The sequence below is a fragment of the Anomalospiza imberbis genome, chromosome 5 (assembly GCF_031753505.1).
Source record: "Anomalospiza imberbis isolate Cuckoo-Finch-1a 21T00152 chromosome 5, ASM3175350v1, whole genome shotgun sequence".
NCBI lineage: Eukaryota > Metazoa > Chordata > Aves > Passeriformes > Viduidae > Anomalospiza > Anomalospiza imberbis.
The window spans coordinates 8,244,365-8,262,795 of NC_089685.1; the positions used below are offsets into that span (position 1 = coordinate 8,244,365).

Genomic DNA, 18,431 nt, shown 5'->3' on the forward strand with positions numbered 1-18,431 from the left:
CAGTGTGTTCATGTAACACACCCAGAGATTGGTGAGCAAATTAGTAGATCATCTCAGACCATTGCCTTATGTTTTTTTCTGTCCATTAAGATGAACGATAACAATATTTGTCAATTGTTTTTTAGCAAGCTAAAATACATGCTCTTCTCTCTTCATTTTAATAGTTGGTTTATTAGTCAGTATTACACTGGGGTAGTACTGAGCTTAATTTTGAACATCACCTGTTGAAATTCAGATGTTTTTCATGATCTACAACATGAAATGTTTTTAGGTATTTGCAACACAGTCCACCCCACCATTAGACCTGTGCTCCTAACACAAGTTGAGGTTCTCTTTCTGTCACTGCTTTACATACTCTTTATTTTAGGCAGATATTTTTCTCTTGCTTTTTCTCTTTTCCCTCCCAGTGCTTTTCCCAGATCACAGGCTCTTCTCTTGATGTCAGTTATACAAATCTCTCTAGGCCACATGCTGCTTTGAGGGTGAGACTGGTTTTAGTTAAGACTGTAATTGTCAGCAGTAGGATGGGAGCAATGCAAGTCCACATCTGCTGAGCTCCTCTGTATTTTGTTGTTGCATTCCAGCAATTATGTCTGAAGTGTTACAAGTTTGCATGCTCTTCCCATAGGCGAGCCAGAAGGCAGGATGTCAAGTATGGAGACCCGGTTGCACAGTGCTGGGATGTGGAAGACAGTGAGTATTTTTCACCTTTCTTTCTCTTTTGTCACTTAGGCAGCACATTTTGCTTGGAGGGTCTCCGTCTCAAAAAGCTTGCTAAGCTCAACATAACAGTTGCCTTTGCCACGCTTCAAATGCATTACCCCTCCCAGAGGTAAATTTTCAGAGCTGGAGCTAGTAAGGGACAGCCAGCATGGGACGTCACCCTTGCATCCCTAATGGACAACCCTCCCCAGCACTCACACCAGGCAGGGAGATATGCTCCTGACACCAGAACATCACACACATCCCTGAAGGTAGCTAATGGGGTGTGCATGATGTTTCACAAAGAAACAGGGCAGCAAATCCCAGAAGGAGGCTTGCAGGGTTGGGTGGGGAACATGCCATCTCTCCTCTGCCACTTGACACAGGCCCCAAGACTGAACTGCAGCTGCCAAACCAGCCCCTTCCCCTTCCCACAGCTACTTAAATACTCCTGTTATTAACAAGAACCTACCCCCTTCCCCCTGCCTGCTTCCCCCTCCCTTTCCCACACCCTCTTTTCAGATGCCAAAGGGTCTGGCTGCTCCTCTGGCATCTGCAGCCCTTCTCTCTCAGCGAGCACTGTCAGTGTGAAACCCTGCGGTTACACAGCAATCTCTGTGGCAGCATAAAATAAATGAATAGCATTCAAACCCAAGCGTGGCTTTGTCTGGGGTTCTTCTAGCTGCTTATTAAAGTGAACAATCCAGACAAAACAGTATTGATTGTATCACCACGTTGAACACTGACTTTGGGACAAGCCATCCCTTTCCATTGATCTCTGGTTATTCCGTGCCGCTGCGGTGCTGGGTGCCTGCTGCAGACCTCAGTGGGAGGCAGTGCAGAAATCAGAGCTGCTTGCCATGGGATCAAAGCCTGAAGTCTGTTGCACAGTCTAGAGGGCTCTGACTGTACATGTGTGCTCGCAGACATAGTTAAAAAGTCAGGGTAAGATGTCATTTTCATCAAAGTCAACGACAAAACTTCTGTTCATCCCAAGGGCCAGAATTTCCTTGCTTGCTGCTTGCCATGACTCTCCAAACACTGATATCTGAGACTGTGTAAAGCTCAAGGTTATAGAAACCCTAGCAGAAAGGCTGACAGTGTCACATTTTCCTGGAAGGATAAAGAGATACTGGAAGAGTTAGCTTTAATAGACAAATCTACAGTCTTGTAGCACAGAAATTGGTATTAATTCTTTGCCCTGACATAGTTCCACCAATAGCAATTTATCCCTCTGGAAGTGACTCCTGTGTGCCGTAAACCCATGAAGCTGACCTTGGTCACTCCAGACTCTTGGCTTATTTAGGCCATTTGTGATAATCAGTAATATTATGATCCCCAAACTTATATAAATTCACTGCTTCGCTGTGTGAGGTTCTCTCCCAGAGACTTTAAATTGTTTGGCTCTACCAAAATCTTAGTGGCACAGGGAAATTATGCAGATAGCTTGAACTTCTATAGATCTCATACAGGTGCTTGTTATATTGAAAGCATTATCCAAAATTGTTTTAATTCTGATGTGGAGCTAACTTTTGATTCAGGAGACACCACTGTTTTCACCTTCCTTTCTGTTATTCACGGGGCATAAGAAACAGCTTTAATCTGTTGCTAAGGTAGATAAGACACAGATAAGACAGACTAGAAGGAAAAATGAAGATGCAGAGATTAAAAATTACTTGCTCAGATTTACAGAAGACCAAGAAAGGATTTCAGATCTCCTCATGGCTCCTTCAGTGTTTGTTCTGAAACATACTACAGAGCATTTCAAATTACACCGAAGGGAGACAAACTTCAGTTTACTTTAGCCCTGTGACTCTTTTGGGTGAAGAAACCAGACCATACAATCTAGCTTAACAGGTTTAGCTCAGGTTTAGTAGTTGCATTACTTAAAGGAAAAATACAGGTCAGATTTTAAATTCCTCATAGGTGAAAGCTCCAAGTTTAAAATGGAGCAAACCCATGATACAGATTTTATTGACCTCCTTAAAAACCAGTTGCACTGAAGGAAGGTTAGCAGCCGCCTCTAAATCCTCATAGTTATAGTTTAAGCTAAAAGTTAAGTTTTCTTTTGCGTTTTTATAATTCACTCACTCTTATAGCATCTGTTCTGAATCAGGCTGTGTTCCCATTGCTTTAAAAAGCAGGTCAGGGTTAATCTCCTGTACCATGTTTGCTTTCCAGGCATTAGTCATGAAACTGCTGATGAAAAGGTGATTTTTGGCATTGAATTTAATTCCACTTTTCTGGAATGTACTCCTAAGTCCCAGCAAGCCTCTATTAGGTGGTATGTTCAACACTCTGGAGAAGAACATCGAGAAGAGGTAAGTTATAATCATCAAGGCAGGTTTCCTCCATAGAGAATTCAGCTGCGCATTGAGAGGCAGGAGTTACTGGGACTAGTCGATGTTTTCCTTTTCCCTGCCTCACCTTAGGTATCACATAGCATTCTGCTGTCACCATTTGGGGCATGCAGTGGGGAAGAGGGAAGCCATTTGCACTGTATCATAAGCAGATTTTGATATTTATTTTGACTTACTTGCTCGTCCTATTAAAAAAAATTAAAAAGGGATATAATATAGATCAGTGATAAAACGTCAAAAGCTGTTTTGTCCAATAATTAGTGCATCTGCTTCTGTAGGTAAAAGTATGTTCAAAACGCTATGTTTCAATAAAGTCTCAGCTCTATTTAGTGTCTGATTGCTTTCCCGTGCCATGTTAAGCAGTGTAGCTAAGAATTGCATGTGTGGTTTGCTGATTCTCTCCATCTCTCCCCAGAGGAGGAATGGTCTGTGGTTAAAAGGCTTTTTATTTGCTTTTTTTCTTGTTAGTGGAGTCTGAGATTTTTGCTTAAGTGGCATTTAGAGAATTCAGGTTAAGGACTGCTCCTTGTATCTGGTGTAGAAAGCAGTGAGATTTGTGATGGCCCTTAATTCCTTTGGGATGGAGCTTTGGGGTCCTCACTGATGGAGAAGCTCTGGAGAACCCTCAGGGTTGCTGCAAACCCCCTGCACAATTTCCTGAAGATGCCTCTCTGAGCTAGTGACAAAGGAGCTCTCCAACATGACTAAAAGGTCAATGTACTGGGACTGGTTTGGACTGGGTTTGTGAGTGAGTTTCAAACCTCAGGAGTTTTCATAGCCTTTCTCTTACATGAGTGATTTTGTGTCTGAGGCCAAGTCCTGCTGTGATGGCAACCATGGCAACAGGGAAGGAGAAGGGAAATGAACTGCCCTTTCAAAGGATCTGGTCCCAGGTGCTAGATATGCTTTTCTGTTAAATGTTCATCCAAGGCAAAAATTAGTTTAAATGACAGGAACTATCAAACATACAACTAGTCTTCCACTCTCAGTGATAATTGATCCTATGAGACTTCCTGAGTGCAGAGGACGTGCTGGTCCTTTCCAAAGGCTGGGGAGATGCAGGCCAGTGCAGGTGTCTGTGAGGGAATCACCTCTGGGTGAGATGTGACTCATGGTAATCACCCCAAAGTTGCAACCCCAGTTATGTCATGGCCCAGAAAGTCAGAGTTAGTGGATACTTCTGATTTTCTATCAGATGAGAAAAAAACCTACAAGGCTACATATTGACTGTAACACTCCAGTACTTCTAATTTATTCCTCTTCTCTTGCTCATGTTTTTGATTGACAATTTTTTTTTCGTCTGCTGGGGAAAAAAAAGATTAATTAATTTTTAGACAGGTGCATTAACACAATAAGAAAGAGATTGCTACTTTGAAGTACTACCTGTAACCCCCATTATAATCTGTATGTGGAAAATAAAAAAAGCCTTCTGATCAGATGGCCAAGCACCCTCTCAGCCACAGGTGGTGGAAGTGCACACCCAGCTAGAAGTGTATTGGCATTTAAAGGCCTACAGTCATTCATTTTACTGAAATGGAGTTAACCTTTACTCTCCTGTGCAGGAGATTCTGTGCTCACCTTCCCTAAGGCAGCAGTTTGTAAATGCACTCATATATTTGATCAGGGAAACAAATAAAGTACTTTCTTAATTCTTACCATGTGTTTATGACTAATTTTAAAGTAAATTTAAGCAGATAGTTAACAGGTTTCTGACTTGGGGGGCAGGGGGAGAGGGGGTGTTTGTTCTTGTTGTTCTTCTTTCCTTTTGTGTGGTTTTCTTTCTTTTTTTATGAATGAGAAGTCAAGTTTTGAGAAGACTCAATCTTTTTAAAAATAATGAATTGCAACTATACCATGAACTACAAACTTTGCATAAAGAAGCCAGTTCCCTGTGAAGAATGTAATATTTCTATAGCATAAGAGATTACACTTTCAAGACTTAAAGACCTCTTTTGAAGGGCTGTTTTTGAGTCTTTATCTATGTCAATTTAAGGAAGAAGATACTATCAGTTGATTTTCTCATAAATCACAGGTTCAGCTAGGCCTCTGAAGGTCATGGAACCAAGCTCAAGCTTTCTTTCTTGTTTGATCGTAGAACAAACTGCAGGTCAAACCAACTTTTGAGCAAATTTACAGCATGCTAACATGTACAGCATAGCTTAAATAAAGGCTGTACTATTTCTTGATACACATTGTGTTTCCAAGAGGTTTGTCGTGGCAGTGGCCTGGCCCCTCCTATTTGTTTTGATCCAAATGCCCCTTACCCAGGCCTGGTGATGTCCAATACAGCAGGACTGCCCAGCATGCCAAGGATGTGCACGTGGGAGGAATTTAGGGAATGTGTGCACATTGTGGTGGCAATAGAAGCCCCAGCGAGCGCACAGAATTCATCTTTGCACATTAACAGCAATGTTTACTGGGCTTGCTCTGTGTAAACAGTCTGACATCTGTTTGCATGAGAAAAGTAAATCTTTCCTAAAAGGCTGGATTAACCTCTGAGGCAAATTTAGTAGAAAATTTGAAGATATGTGCACAGATTTTCTACAATATGAATGTTAAAACTAGGCAAAGAGCTTTTTGTCACACGTTGTGCCTTAATTCACAGCAGTGCCTCTGTGATCTAGTTTTGGTAAAAATCAGCTCTTGGAGTGGTTTTGGGATTTTTTTTTTTTTTTTTTTTTTTTTTTTTTGGGGTTTTGGTGGGTGGGGTTTGGTTGTTTTTTTTTTTTTTTTTTCAGTCTGAAGATAATAGCCTATAGAGATGCATATGCACACAATGATGATTAGAGGATCAGGTCACTTAAAGACAGTGTATAGATATTAGTTCTGTTTGAAGCTTGCCAGAAAATTCTAATAATAATTTCTAGTATTTTGACCCAGCTTAGTTTCAGGATCCTAAGAAACTGAACCCCTGAACAAACTCTGTTTGCTTATACTATATTGGTAGACATTTTTAGAAGAAACAAAAAAAGGAAACTTTTTGTTTACTTTTTAAGATAACTATATTCATGTAGAAATTACATGTTTTCAAATGCAGGAAGTTAAATTTTTAATTTCATTTATGGATCCCTAAATGATTGACCAGGTCTGTAGAGATGCTGAATGATCATTCCTCCCATTTGATGGAATAAGGGTGAAATGATTAAAATATTAATCCCTTGATAATTTGCAGATCCAGAAATTGAGGTTTTCTAACTTGACTTACCAGTGAAAATGAGTTCATCAGTATAAAAACCTGATTGGAGACCTGCCTAAAAAATCCAAAGAGCAGAGTAATTGACTTTCTTTTCAAAGTACTTCAATTTGACAAAAATACCATATGTGACAGAAACAGTGAGGTCATATTTAATGTATAGTTTGATCTTTACTCAACCAATGCATTACCATAACTTTTCCCATTACATTTATATTTTTTGCTCTCTCTGTCTCCCTTCCTGCAGCAGATTTCTCAAATAACACTGTGCATTCTTTTGGTGCATGTCTTAGCAGTGTAACTTATTGTGATGACGATACCATGCTTTGCAAGCGACTCCATGCACCTGGAACTTAGGTTACGGACTTTTAGTTCCAGGTCTGGAGCTGTAATGTCTTAGCAAGTCTTTAAACTTGGCTTTACAAAGAGATGGCTTTGCACTGTCCCAGACATGCACTGCAGCTTCCTGAGGGAAGGGAAAGGGCAAAATCCAGACTAGATGGGAAGCATTTGGCCCAGCAGGATGTCCCCGACATTTCACCCTTAAGGTCATGGTTCAGAATGTGACTTCCAGGCAGAGCAACCTGTGGGGAGGGACAGGATCTCCTGTGGTACAGAAGCTGTCACCAGGTCATTTTGCTGCCAGTGGGAGTACATTTCCCTGTAGTTTAGGGCTGTTTTAAGGTCAGGAGTCAAATATCTAGTGTTTTTGTGGTTAGTGTTGCTCACGCAATTGATCGTGTTTGTTCCTGTGCGTGCAGCGTTAGTCACTGGGATGATGGCGAGTGTTTCAGTGCCTGGAGTTCATAAAAAACTCTGGGGATGTCATCTGTTCACAGTGTCTTAAACTGCTGAAACTCTCTGAAGCCTTAAACAGATACTAGTTATTTCTCAAAAAATATCCTGTGTTATTTTATGTATATAATAAGTGTCAGGACCGCAAAAAGCAAATGCGTGGCTCCCTACAAAGGCATTAGTTTTGGTGCCTCATTGCTCTGAAAAGTTTCAGCCCCTCTGTTTTAGGCTGCACTTCACCCTCAGTCCCCTGTGGCCCCCACTCTGCCAAGTTGCCACCTCAGCAGCAGGGGACAGAACAAACCATATGATCTAAAGTGACAAAATAGGTGCAGATCACTTTTAACTTCCTTCTTTCTGATCTGCTTATACCTGGTGGTGAAAACAAATCCACAAAATGCCTGGGGACATTCCAGTTTCTCCTTCAGCAGTTTTCGCCCTTTCCACATTCCTGCCCCGAAGCTCAGACTTTGTTTTCCTGATGGACCAAACTTAAGGACCATCTGATATTTTGGTAGATACAAGAGCTGGACCCACTTTTGGGCAGGACATTTTACAAGGCACAACACTGTGACCTAGCTCCCCCATCAGAGCAGGGAGATGTTGTCTCATTCCACATTTTAGGCATTTTTTTTTCAATTTATCCAAGAGATAACTTTCGGTATCTTTTTGCATCTAGAGGTTTTTGCATCATGATGACAACTTTGTTATAAACATCTGGTCTAGCAGAATCTTAAGAAAAAAAGACACAGATTCAGTGCCAGCCCTGAAATCCAAAAGCTGGGTGATGGCTGAGTCAGGCAGAGGACACACAGCAAGGACTGAATTTCCAGTAGTACCTTCTGTCAGGACAGTGTAATTTGGTGTTTGGATCTTTAGGCCAATGAGAAGGAAGGTCAAGAGAATAATTCTGCAGCCTAAGGACTACTTATAGTTCACACGCTTTCATTCTTTTATTTTACTATATAACTCATTGCACTTTTTTTCATCTAATACCTTGAGTGTTTTAAGTAAGGCTAATGTTTTTGACAGTTTCATTGGGAAAGAACAACTCTGAACTGAGTGACATTTCTGATTTGATTTGGGTATATTGGAGAAGTGATAGGAATGGAAGAGTTTAAAGTTTAGTCTCAGAGTAAGAAGTAAACTTCACCTTGAAACTAGTAGGAATCATGCGTGTCCATAATGCCATTGTACCAGCAACACATTCTTCATTTTTCCAGAGGCTGTTGGTGAATTAAAAAAAAAAAAAAGTTAAATTAACTCTACAGCTGTGTTGTAGCTAAATTATTATTTTCCCATACAAGAGAAACAGTCATGTGTAACAATTATGTCAGAAAAACCCTAGAGTGATCTTTATTTCCAGTCAAATGACGAGGATGACAAAGGGAACAATAGAAAAACAAAGATGAATGTGAATTCTCTGTAAATGTTCCTCATTTTCTTTTCTCCCTCTCTCAGTTTGTTCAGGGGTTGCAGCTAACCCATGATTAGTCCAGCTTTACCTCTAACATTTTTTCACATGTTGATTAATGAGGAAAGGCAGGCTTTGAAGCCACTTTCTTCTCCCAGACAGGTGCAGTGTTTTAACTGTGAAAGAGCTGACATGTGAATTATTTGTAAAGAGGGAGCTATCTAAACACATCATTAGCAAAGGACAAAAAGCATTGACCTAACCTGGTGCCACAGCACTTTCAAATCTTTGGTTGTTTTCCAACTTACTGATTGTTTAAAGATTTGCTATCATTATTGGCAATACTTATTTTTTTCTTCATTGTTAAATTCAGGCTGTGAAAATCAAGTGCTAGATTTGCATGGAGTTCTTTTCCTTTTGTCATACATTGCCAGTATCTATGGCATGTGCCATAATTCAGGTAATGTAATTTTTGGAAAACTTATGTGCTTATCATGAAGAGTAAAAGTGCAATGTGTTGATACAATCTCATCAAAAATCTGCTCCCACTTCACTAAGAAAAGAAAGCGTTTGGCAATCAATTGCTTCATTTTTTTATATTTTTAAGTTGTTTCCTATGGAACAAAACTATGTCTTTCATGTTAAAGTTTTTTTGTATGCTCAAATTTAAGGACATGTCAGTAAGCTTTTATGAATTTAAGCCTGTGTACTTCTGAATTGTTAAATCCTATTTAGAAATATTTCAGAGTTACTGATTTTTGACATGGTGGGGGTGAGACAGTGAATCCACAGTTGAACAAAACAAAATTTCTTTTATCTAAGTAGTCTTTTCACTTTCCTCGGAATTTAATAAAACGCATTTTACATCTATAGGTCAGGAACCGAAGACCACATTAAACATTCAAGTGAAAGGTTAAAAATCTGCTACCAAGTAATGAAATGCCAGGTGTTTATGAAACTCCAGAGCCCTATGGGGAGGAAAGCAGAGAGGAAAGACAGGAGGAGTTCTGAACCTATGGGTAAAACAACATAAACAGGATACCAAAAAGAGAAGTGAGGGGGGAAAGCAGTAATGAAGTGTTGCTCAGTATGTGTGAAATCGGAGCCATAATTTTATCCTGCCAGAGGATAAGAAAGGAATGAACAATGAAGGCATAGAGGAGGAGGTGACAGTCAGCCTGAATCAACGTCCAAGGTTAACACAGGACACTGTGTAGGAGCACTGCTTCATTAAAAATAGGAGTTATGATGGGCTGGGATTAAGGGACATAACCAATTTAGACTTTTACCTTTCTCTGCAGTATCCCAAGGCAGAGAGGGGGACAGCTCCATCAGTTAACACATTTATGACTAAAAAGTGATGGCTGTTACACAAATGGCAAATAGTTATGAGTAGCAGGGTGCTGGACTTGGAGGTCCAATGATCTTTTCAAGTCTAGATCTGCCATTATTCTGCCTTTCTTTCACTGAAAAGAGGCAAAGCCCAAGAGAGGGCACTTTGGACTGGCACCCAGCCAGCCCAAACAGCCAGCTGGAGCCCTTCCAAGAGTGGGAGGTGCACAGCTGTCAAGAGGATCTAGACTACAATACTGGCAGAGCCACCGGCAGGCAGATGCTACCGCTGCAATTGCATCAAGCCCCAGGCTCAAAGACACCAGTCCTGTTTTCACTCAGGCAATGTGGGAACTTGGTCTTTGCACAGTGCCTTATGAAACCCAAATGTCTGGAAGTTAGCTGCTGCTTCCCATGCTTCTCCCTCAGTTTCACAAACTTGGATCTTCATGTTGACATGAATCCTGGGCAGAAGAAAGGGATTTCCTTGTCATGTTGCAAAAGCCAGGCCTCCAAGCACTTCCACCTGGCCCCTGCTCCTGCAACTCTCTGTGGAGCACAGCACCACAAGGAAACACCTGTCCTAGAGATATTTCTGCCTACAGCTCCTTATTTGTGGATTCTTTTGTAAATTTTATGCTCCTGTTTTTATTGTAAAAGGAACATTTACTTAGAGTGAAGTGTCACTAGCTGATCTAGTTGAGGACTAGTGCCCTGTGTCGTGGGTTCTGCAAAAGAAGATCAGCCTTTTCTGCTTTGTCTCCCTGTTATCTTCTGTGCACGTGCTTGTCGCTTGACTGTTATTTATCTGGTTTAAACTCAGTGTGGTAAATCAGAAATAGCTTGTGCTCATGTAGCACCTGTTGTCAGGGCAATCGATTTTCCAGGAATTTCCTGAAATTTGTATCATTTCACCCTCCGGGTACTGAGTAGACATGCTTATATACAGTTTACAAACAGTGAAACTAAAGTTCCCAACACCAACAACTGGGAGTAGGAGCCAAGAAATACTTGGCTAGAGAAACAGGCAACCAGAACTACAAAATCTGACCTGCTTTTGTAGCAGCTGATTTCTTGTGTCTGCTGCTCTCATATCGGTGGCAGTACGAAGACTTACATCCATCCATCCATATGACTTGCCTGCATACCTGTCTAATCCATATGTCACTGAAGACTGTTACAGCTGAAGCAGTAGGAAATGAAAATCTCTGTCTCTGGTTGTGTTATGTGTCATGTTTTTTTCTGGTGATCTCAATATGGTCTCTAAAGCTTTTTTAATGATTTCAAAGTCATTGTCGTAGAAACTTAGAAAAGGGTAAAACTAAAAGCCCTGGAAGGTCATCTCATCCATCTCTTTGCTCCAAGAGACTCTATTATGATCAAGTACTAGTGAGTTAGAATCATAACAGATGGAGAATCATATGTATGTATAAATTTTTTCCCATGGAGTAGCAGAGGGAATCGTGTGCAGATTTTTTACATAAAGAAACAGTGTGTAGCTTACCCACTGTGAATAAATCTAATTTAGTCATCTTTATGCCTCCCTGATCTTCACCCTCTGAAGTTTGCTGGAGGGTCAGATGTGCACTCTGGGAAATTTTGCAGATTCTGTGTTGGTTCTTTCTGCCCCCAGTTCCTCCCTTCTCAAACCCACTACCCAGCCTTGAGCTGAATTTTTCCCCCTTGGCAGTGTTGCCATCAGCAGAGCTGAGGCTGCCTCCAGCAGTTCAGGTCTGTGGGGTGCTGGCTGTGCTGCAGCCTCTGTGTGGCAGCAGAACACAGCACGCCTGGGAGGGAGCAGCTTGGGACAAACCGGCATCATTTTCAAAGGAAATGCTGGAGTTGGACATGGGGAGTTAGGGCTCTGCTTTCTACTTCCATCTCTGCTACTAATCTTTATATGGTCTTTGGCAAATCACTTACCTTCTATGTTTCCCAGATGCAAAGCTACTTAGGTGCCCAGTGCCCTATCCTTTTTTTTTTTGTTTGGTTTTGGTTTATTTTTTGGGTGTTTTTTTTTTGTTTGTTTTTTTTTTTTTTTTTTTGAGAGTGGGACCTATTTTTTTATGTAGGTTGTTTTAGAAATAATTTTCAGATTACCAGATACATAACTTACCTGACAGTGTTACTAGTCTAAGGTATACCTTACTTTTAACATGTGAGACTCTGTATTTTTTAAATATTTCTATTTGTAAATGAAATTACACCTCTCTGCTGTCAGACTTCAGCTCCCCCTTGGCAATCTTATTCTTTTGTTTGGGGTTTTGTTTTTTTTTTTTTTTTTAATTCTTATTTTTCTTTAAGTTATTCTCCACAGATCTTAGCAATAAAAGAGCTGTACTTTGTTGTATCCATCCAGCCTTATTGCCTGCTTTTAATCACATCTCAGTGAGTCAAAGCCCCAGGATCAATTTCCTTTTGTAAAACTTGGTTGAAGAAGATCAGAAACACAACATTTCACTATAAAGATCAGTAGTAGTATTCATATTCATCATAACAGGACCTCAGCACTGCAAGCACTCTGGTATTTTGGGTGTATTACAGATACCTCAAAAAGAGCAGTTAAATAAAGGAATGGGATTTGTGGCAGTAAATAGCTCCCCTTCCTTGGAGAATGCAGCCTCACTCAGTGCACTGTGCTGCAGTGAGTGTTGCTGTCTGTCCTGTCAGCTGTACAGCATGTGTCTTTTGCTACTGCATGCTGAGTGTCCGTGATCCAGATGTTACAGTTAGGAACAGGACTGAGTCCTTGAGGGAATTGCTGGTTTCTGTCCCAGCTGCACCACATGGGATGGGGACACACCATGTGCCAGCCAGGCTGTGTTTCCACCTCAGCATAGCATTGACACACATCTCATTTTGACAATGAGACTCACCTCCTGTGTTCTTTTCTTGTCCAACCCCACAGCTGAAGGCTGATGAAAGGATCATTAAAACGGAGCATGGGCTGCTGATCCGCAGCTTGCAAAGAAGGGACGCGGGAGCCTATTTCTGCAAAGCCCAGGAGCACACCTTTGTCCACACCATCGTGAAGCTGAATTTAAACGTCATCGAGAATGGACAGATGGAAAGCACTCAGAAGACTGAGGACGAGGAGGGCCGGGTGAGGGATTTGCTGACGGAGTCCCGGCTGAGGTACAAGGACTACATCCAGCTCGTCAGCAGTCCCAGCTTTAGCCTGGATGAGTACTGTGAACAGATGTGGCACCGGGAGAAGCGGCGGCAGCGGAACAAAGGTGGTGCCAAGTGGAAGCATGTGCAGGAGATGAAAAAAAAGCGAAACCGAAGGCACCACGAGCCAGCCAGGCCACCATCGACGTAGTTTGTAAATGCTATTTAAAGAAAGGACATTTCCCATTAAAAAAAAAATACTGTGTTCTGGTTTTGTGCATCTTGCCTATGAATTAGTACTGCTTCTTGAAATCAGAAAATTTACCATCACTGTTAATCTGTGTGAGAATGTACAGTGGGATTCAATGCCAAATGAGATGTTCCTTATTGGAGTGCTGCAAACCAGGCAATAATTTCAAATGCATTCATTAAAAAAGAAAAAGTGCACACTTTTAGCTAATTTCTGGGTAGCCTTAGACTGCGTGAGCTGTGTTCTTTACTTCCTTCATAATTTTCACATAGGGTTTAGTGTTTGTGTTCCCATATTAACATTTGCTGCCACATTCCACCCTAGAGGTGGCTGCATTTCAGGGGAAGGCAGATGTACTTCCAGTTCTTTGGCATCTTTCTGAATAAGAAGCATGGTAGAAATGTGTGACAGATCTGCAAAAATACCCCTAATTTACCCACTGGGCCTGTATACAGGCACAAGGGTGGGGTTTGCTAGCACAGAGAGGCACAGCAAAAAATCAAATTAAGTTTTGGCTTAGGGACAGCATTCATTCTGCCCATAAAAGAGAGAAAGCATAATCATAGTTTAAGAGAGGGGAATTAACGAGTGTTACTTGTTAGTGTTTGAGTAGCCACCAGTTTGCAGTCCATCTGCTGAAATGAAATGCTGACTCTAATTGAAATTGCCACCGAGATGCTTGGGAGTAAATTTCCTAAGTGGTCCATGGGAGGTACGTGCACAAATCCTATTAACAAATAACGGGACTCCTGCCTGCACCTCTCCTGTCTCTAAAGGTTTGACTCTGACTGTTTCTGTGGCCCTTTGCTGGCTTTGTTTTATGCAGAGGAAAAGAAAATTAAAAGACAACAACAAGGCTAAAATGAAAGACGATGAGGGAAATATGTAATGGCTGAGACCAGTGCTCTTGACATGGAGCTGACATTCCTCAGATGTGTGTATTCTTTGGGATTTTTTCTCAAAGGTCTTATGTATTTTTAAGTTGAAAATTTGCATTGTTGGAATTAATACTTTTATTATAATTAAATAAGAGATGTCCAAGTGTAAATAAAACTTGTAAGTTAGAAATTTGCTGTATACCATAATTTCATTTGTAAAGTGTTCCTTGTTCCTTGGTTTATATTTTGGGTTTAATAATGTAAATTTTTACACATGAGCAAGAAATACTGGCCTCATCCTTGTCTGTTTTACATCAGTATTATTCAATTGATTTTATTTCTGATATGCAGCAACAAACACAAGCTCAAAATCAGGCCTACTCTCTCCTCTCATGGCTGAGTCACAGCCCCCCTCTCCTCTCTTCCATCTAACCTCCCTCCGTTTTGCCTTTCACGCCTTTTTGAGTGTGAAATGACAAATTAGCCACTTCCTCACATGGAAGACAGCTTTGATGGATACCAAAATGACAGACTTTACTTGTTTCTCATGCATTCTACAGATCTTGAGAGCAAAGTCTGTGGGAAACACATGCAATTGATGTACACCTCATTAAGGGACCAAAACTGTTGGCTCCGAAGCCCTTGCCCATGCTGGTGTTTGTGTGTGCATTCAGTCACAGATCTGAAATTGTGAAGGTCCAATTTGCATCGTTGTTCATTTCCTCTCTGTTCAAAGTCGGATATGGCAAAGTGTTTGTCAGATTTCAAAAAGGAATCTCAGCTTACCCACGTTTCTTGTAAAACCCGAAAACTGCATTTGCATGTGTTGTACAAAAGCCAGCGATACCATATGTCATTAATTTTAGATGCTTTTTTAATAGGAGATGTATGAGTTAATTAGGAGATATTAGATAGCATGCGTACAATGCTTTGATACTGTAAAGCACTGAGTGCTAAATATTATAAAATACATCTGTGGGGAGGAGGGAATTTCTTAGCACAGGATCTTTAGTCAGCAGAAAGACTGATGCTGAAGATACTAACCAGTTGTACCGTACTTTGAGAACATGCAGAGAAGTTTTTGGCAGTTTTGCTGCAAAATAATGTAGACCAGGCATTTCACAAGAGGCTCATCAATTTGGGTACCTTGATTTTAAGGCCAATTAAGACTACTTAGGGAAGGTATGGGCGGGTATTAAACTACTCCATATAAAGCACAGGGATACTTAATATTCTTGGCTGGAAGATTATACTGTCACCATACATAACCTGCCTAGTTATTCCTTATTAGATTTTTATCAGTCCACAAAGTCCCATTTCTCTGGTTTGGGCATTAAGGAAGTGAGTGGAACCACACCAAGGCTATGGAATGGTCAGTGGGCTGCATTCTCAGGCACTGGAAAAGGATCCACTCTTCTCATCAGTGGTGACATGGTACTTCAATTGACAACTCTCGTCACATGTTTGCCTACTTCGTAAAAAAGCAAAGCAGGGTCTTTTCATACTTTTTCTCCTCTATGAAAACTGAATCATCTGATTTGTGTTTGGGTATGATTGGGGGTTTGTGTTCTACAAATGAAACCCCCCCCAACTGACTTCAGTAGAAATATGGGGTAGGGGTCTCAGTACTGGGAACTTTATATTTAAATGGTTGAATTAAAATGTTATTGCTCTTAAAAACTACTTTCATTTATTTTATTTCACATGTTCTTGCAATGAGATTCTTCTTAAAGAAATTACTTCATCAGTCTGGGGTACAGTGGTAGCATAAAACCCCAAGTGAAATATAAGACATTTTCCATCATGGGAAATAAATTCAATATCCTCCAAACCAGTGTGTTGCATTGGGTTCATGCCACCCCAGGGAACATATTTAATAATCCCACATAGATAAAAGTCTGTGGTTTGATACACTGGGTAAGGTGAATGCTTTAGCTGGCAGGGGTAACACACCTCATACAGTACAGGTAATATACATGCAAGGAATCCAAAGGACCTTGGAGACCAAGGAATGAGAGAGATAGATTGAAAATCACTACTGGAAGTAAGGCAGGGTTTTGTTAGGCAGGACACGGCAATGCAAACCCAGGAACAGGAACAGGAGGAGCCATGGGTCTTTCCCACAGCCTGCAATCCCAGAGGGAAGTTCAGAAGATATGCTGGACCACAAACTGTAACAGAGGAGTAGCCCCCGTTTTTCAAGAAGGTTTCATCTTTTGTGTAATTTAGAGGCTCACCTTGAAGTCTGCTTGAATTTCAATTCGATGATTTGGGGGTCAGCTGGGCTGCTGTGATCTGTACTATGAGCCACAACAGGCCCGTAGTTAAAATGAAACTGAGCCCTGCTTCTTTCAAGAGCGCCATAAAAATCTAAATTGAATGAATTTTTCGTACAGAGTGGAAAAAAAAGTTGCCTACGCATTAATAACTAGCTTTTAAACAGAGTCCTTAGTACGTTGTTTCAAATATCATGAGGTTCAACAAGGCCAAATGCCAGGCACTGCACTTTGGCCACAAAAGTGGCCCTGCAGTGCTACAGGTTGGGGTAGAGGAGTTGGAAAGTGGCCCAGTGGAAAAGGACCTGGGAGTGCTGGTCCACTGTGGCTGACCAGGAGCCAGCATGTCCCCAGGTGGCCAAGGAGGCCAGTGGCACCTGGCCTGTATCAAGAATAGTGTGACAGCAGGACAAGGGAAGAGATTCTTTCCCCTATACTCGGCTCTGGTGAGGCCACAGCTCGAGTGCTGCGCCCCCTTCTGCTCCTCCCAGTTTGAAAAGGACAAGGAAATACTGGTGTGTGTCCAGCAAAGGGCTAAAATGACTAGAGAACATCTTCTGGAGAATGACTGAGGGAGCTGGGGGTGTTTGGTCTTGAGGAGACTCGTGTGGGACCTCATCACTCTCCACAACTGCTGAAAGGAGGGTGTAGTGAGGTGTGGGCCAGCCTTTTCTGCTGTGCCTGCACTGAGGGGATGAGAGGAAATGGCCTTAAGCTGAGGCAGGAGCGATTCAAATTAGATATTAGAAAAAATGTTTTAGCTGCCTGGATGGTCTGGCATTGGAATGGTGGAGTCACCATCCCTGGAGGTGTTTAAGAGGCACCTGGATCTGGCACTGGGGGATGTGATTTAGTTGTTCAAGGGTGACAGGGGCAGTACTGGGCTAACAGCTGGACTAAATAGTCTAAAAGGACTCTTCCAATTTTGTGGTTCTATGATTCTAATCTTTGCTTCTATATGAAATATTTATTTGAATATGCATTCAACAGGGATTACTGTTATTAATACATTATCTTTTTCTTCAACAAAACCTTTCTCTTGACCGTACTTCAGCAGCAGGTGAGTGCTTGACTGAACCAAAGTGGTTTCAAGCAGACTCTTAGAATAAGGAACACAATGTCAGCTGTAGTTATAAAAATGCTGAAAACTGATATAAGCTTTAAAGCCCAACAGGACTCTAAACTTTGCAGCAATCTCGCAGTCAGTTAAAATAAAACAGAAAATGGGATTAGCAGAAAAAGGAATAAAGTATTAACACTTGCTCTGATAAACTGGTTCTGTTACTGGAAACCATTCCAACAACAGGTGTGAATGTGTGTGCATGCCATAAGCAAATACTTTTCCCTCTAAGCAGTTAAGCTGCTTGAGGTATCTAAGAACCTGAGTACTTTCCAGTTCATATGTAGATTTTGTCTCCAGTTCTTATGTCATTGATAATGAAGTAATTAGGCTAAATGCAACAGATACCCCCTGGTTCATGTGCTTTTGAGATCAGAAAATCCCTACAGTTCAAGTGGTATGAAACTCTTATTCGAACCATTATGGGTATTGATCTTCATTTAACATTTCAGATAATGAAAAATTATTTGTTATCATTACTCATTGATAATGTAATCAGCCTGTGTCCCATAATAATGTCTCAATATTTAATAACAGCTAATGGGAATTGAGTTTGCTGACATTTTTTCCTACAAGCTTATGTGTACAGAAGTGCATATACAAATGTCTTATTTTCTATTTATTTTGTAACAGAGGTTAATTTGCAAAAAGCAAATGTGATTTCAAGAGTCAAGGTTCATCTCAGCCTCCATTGACAGCAGAGATTAAAATCTTTCTGGAACTGAACTGAAGCCTAAGTATACTATAATCTATTTATAGTCTGGTAGTCAAATCCCAAATCTGTGTGTTGCTCTGTGGAGTATATTGTACTGGTTCTTTTTGCACACAGTTATAGATGAGACATGGAGGTCTAAGGAATTACATCTACATGAATGGAAAATTAAGCCCACATGTCTCTCTAATATATTCTGTTACATTTTATAAACTTTAAATGGTCTCTCTTGTAATATTTTACCGTAGTGTTGCTAATGTTACCCTGAGCTAGGCTGCTGTCATTAGC

General features: G+C 40.9%; 1 protein-coding gene across 4 annotated transcripts in view; it reads left to right on the plus strand.

Annotated features, from left to right (window-relative positions):
* Window positions 1-15,715, plus strand: part of SEMA3D (semaphorin 3D) — a 132,972-nt gene extending 117,257 nt beyond the window's left edge. For all 4 annotated transcript variants that reach the window (XM_068189554.1, XM_068189553.1, XM_068189555.1 and 1 more), the window contains 3 exons: window positions 629-693; window positions 2,884-3,023; window positions 12,705-15,715. In XM_068189554.1, the coding sequence (XP_068045655.1) occupies window positions 629-693; window positions 2,884-3,023; window positions 12,705-13,118 (619 nt within the window). In that variant the 3' untranslated portion in view covers window positions 13,119-15,715. The remainder of the gene's footprint in view (window positions 1-628; window positions 694-2,883; window positions 3,024-12,704) is intronic.
* The last annotated feature ends 2,716 nt before the right edge of the window (window positions 15,716-18,431 follow it).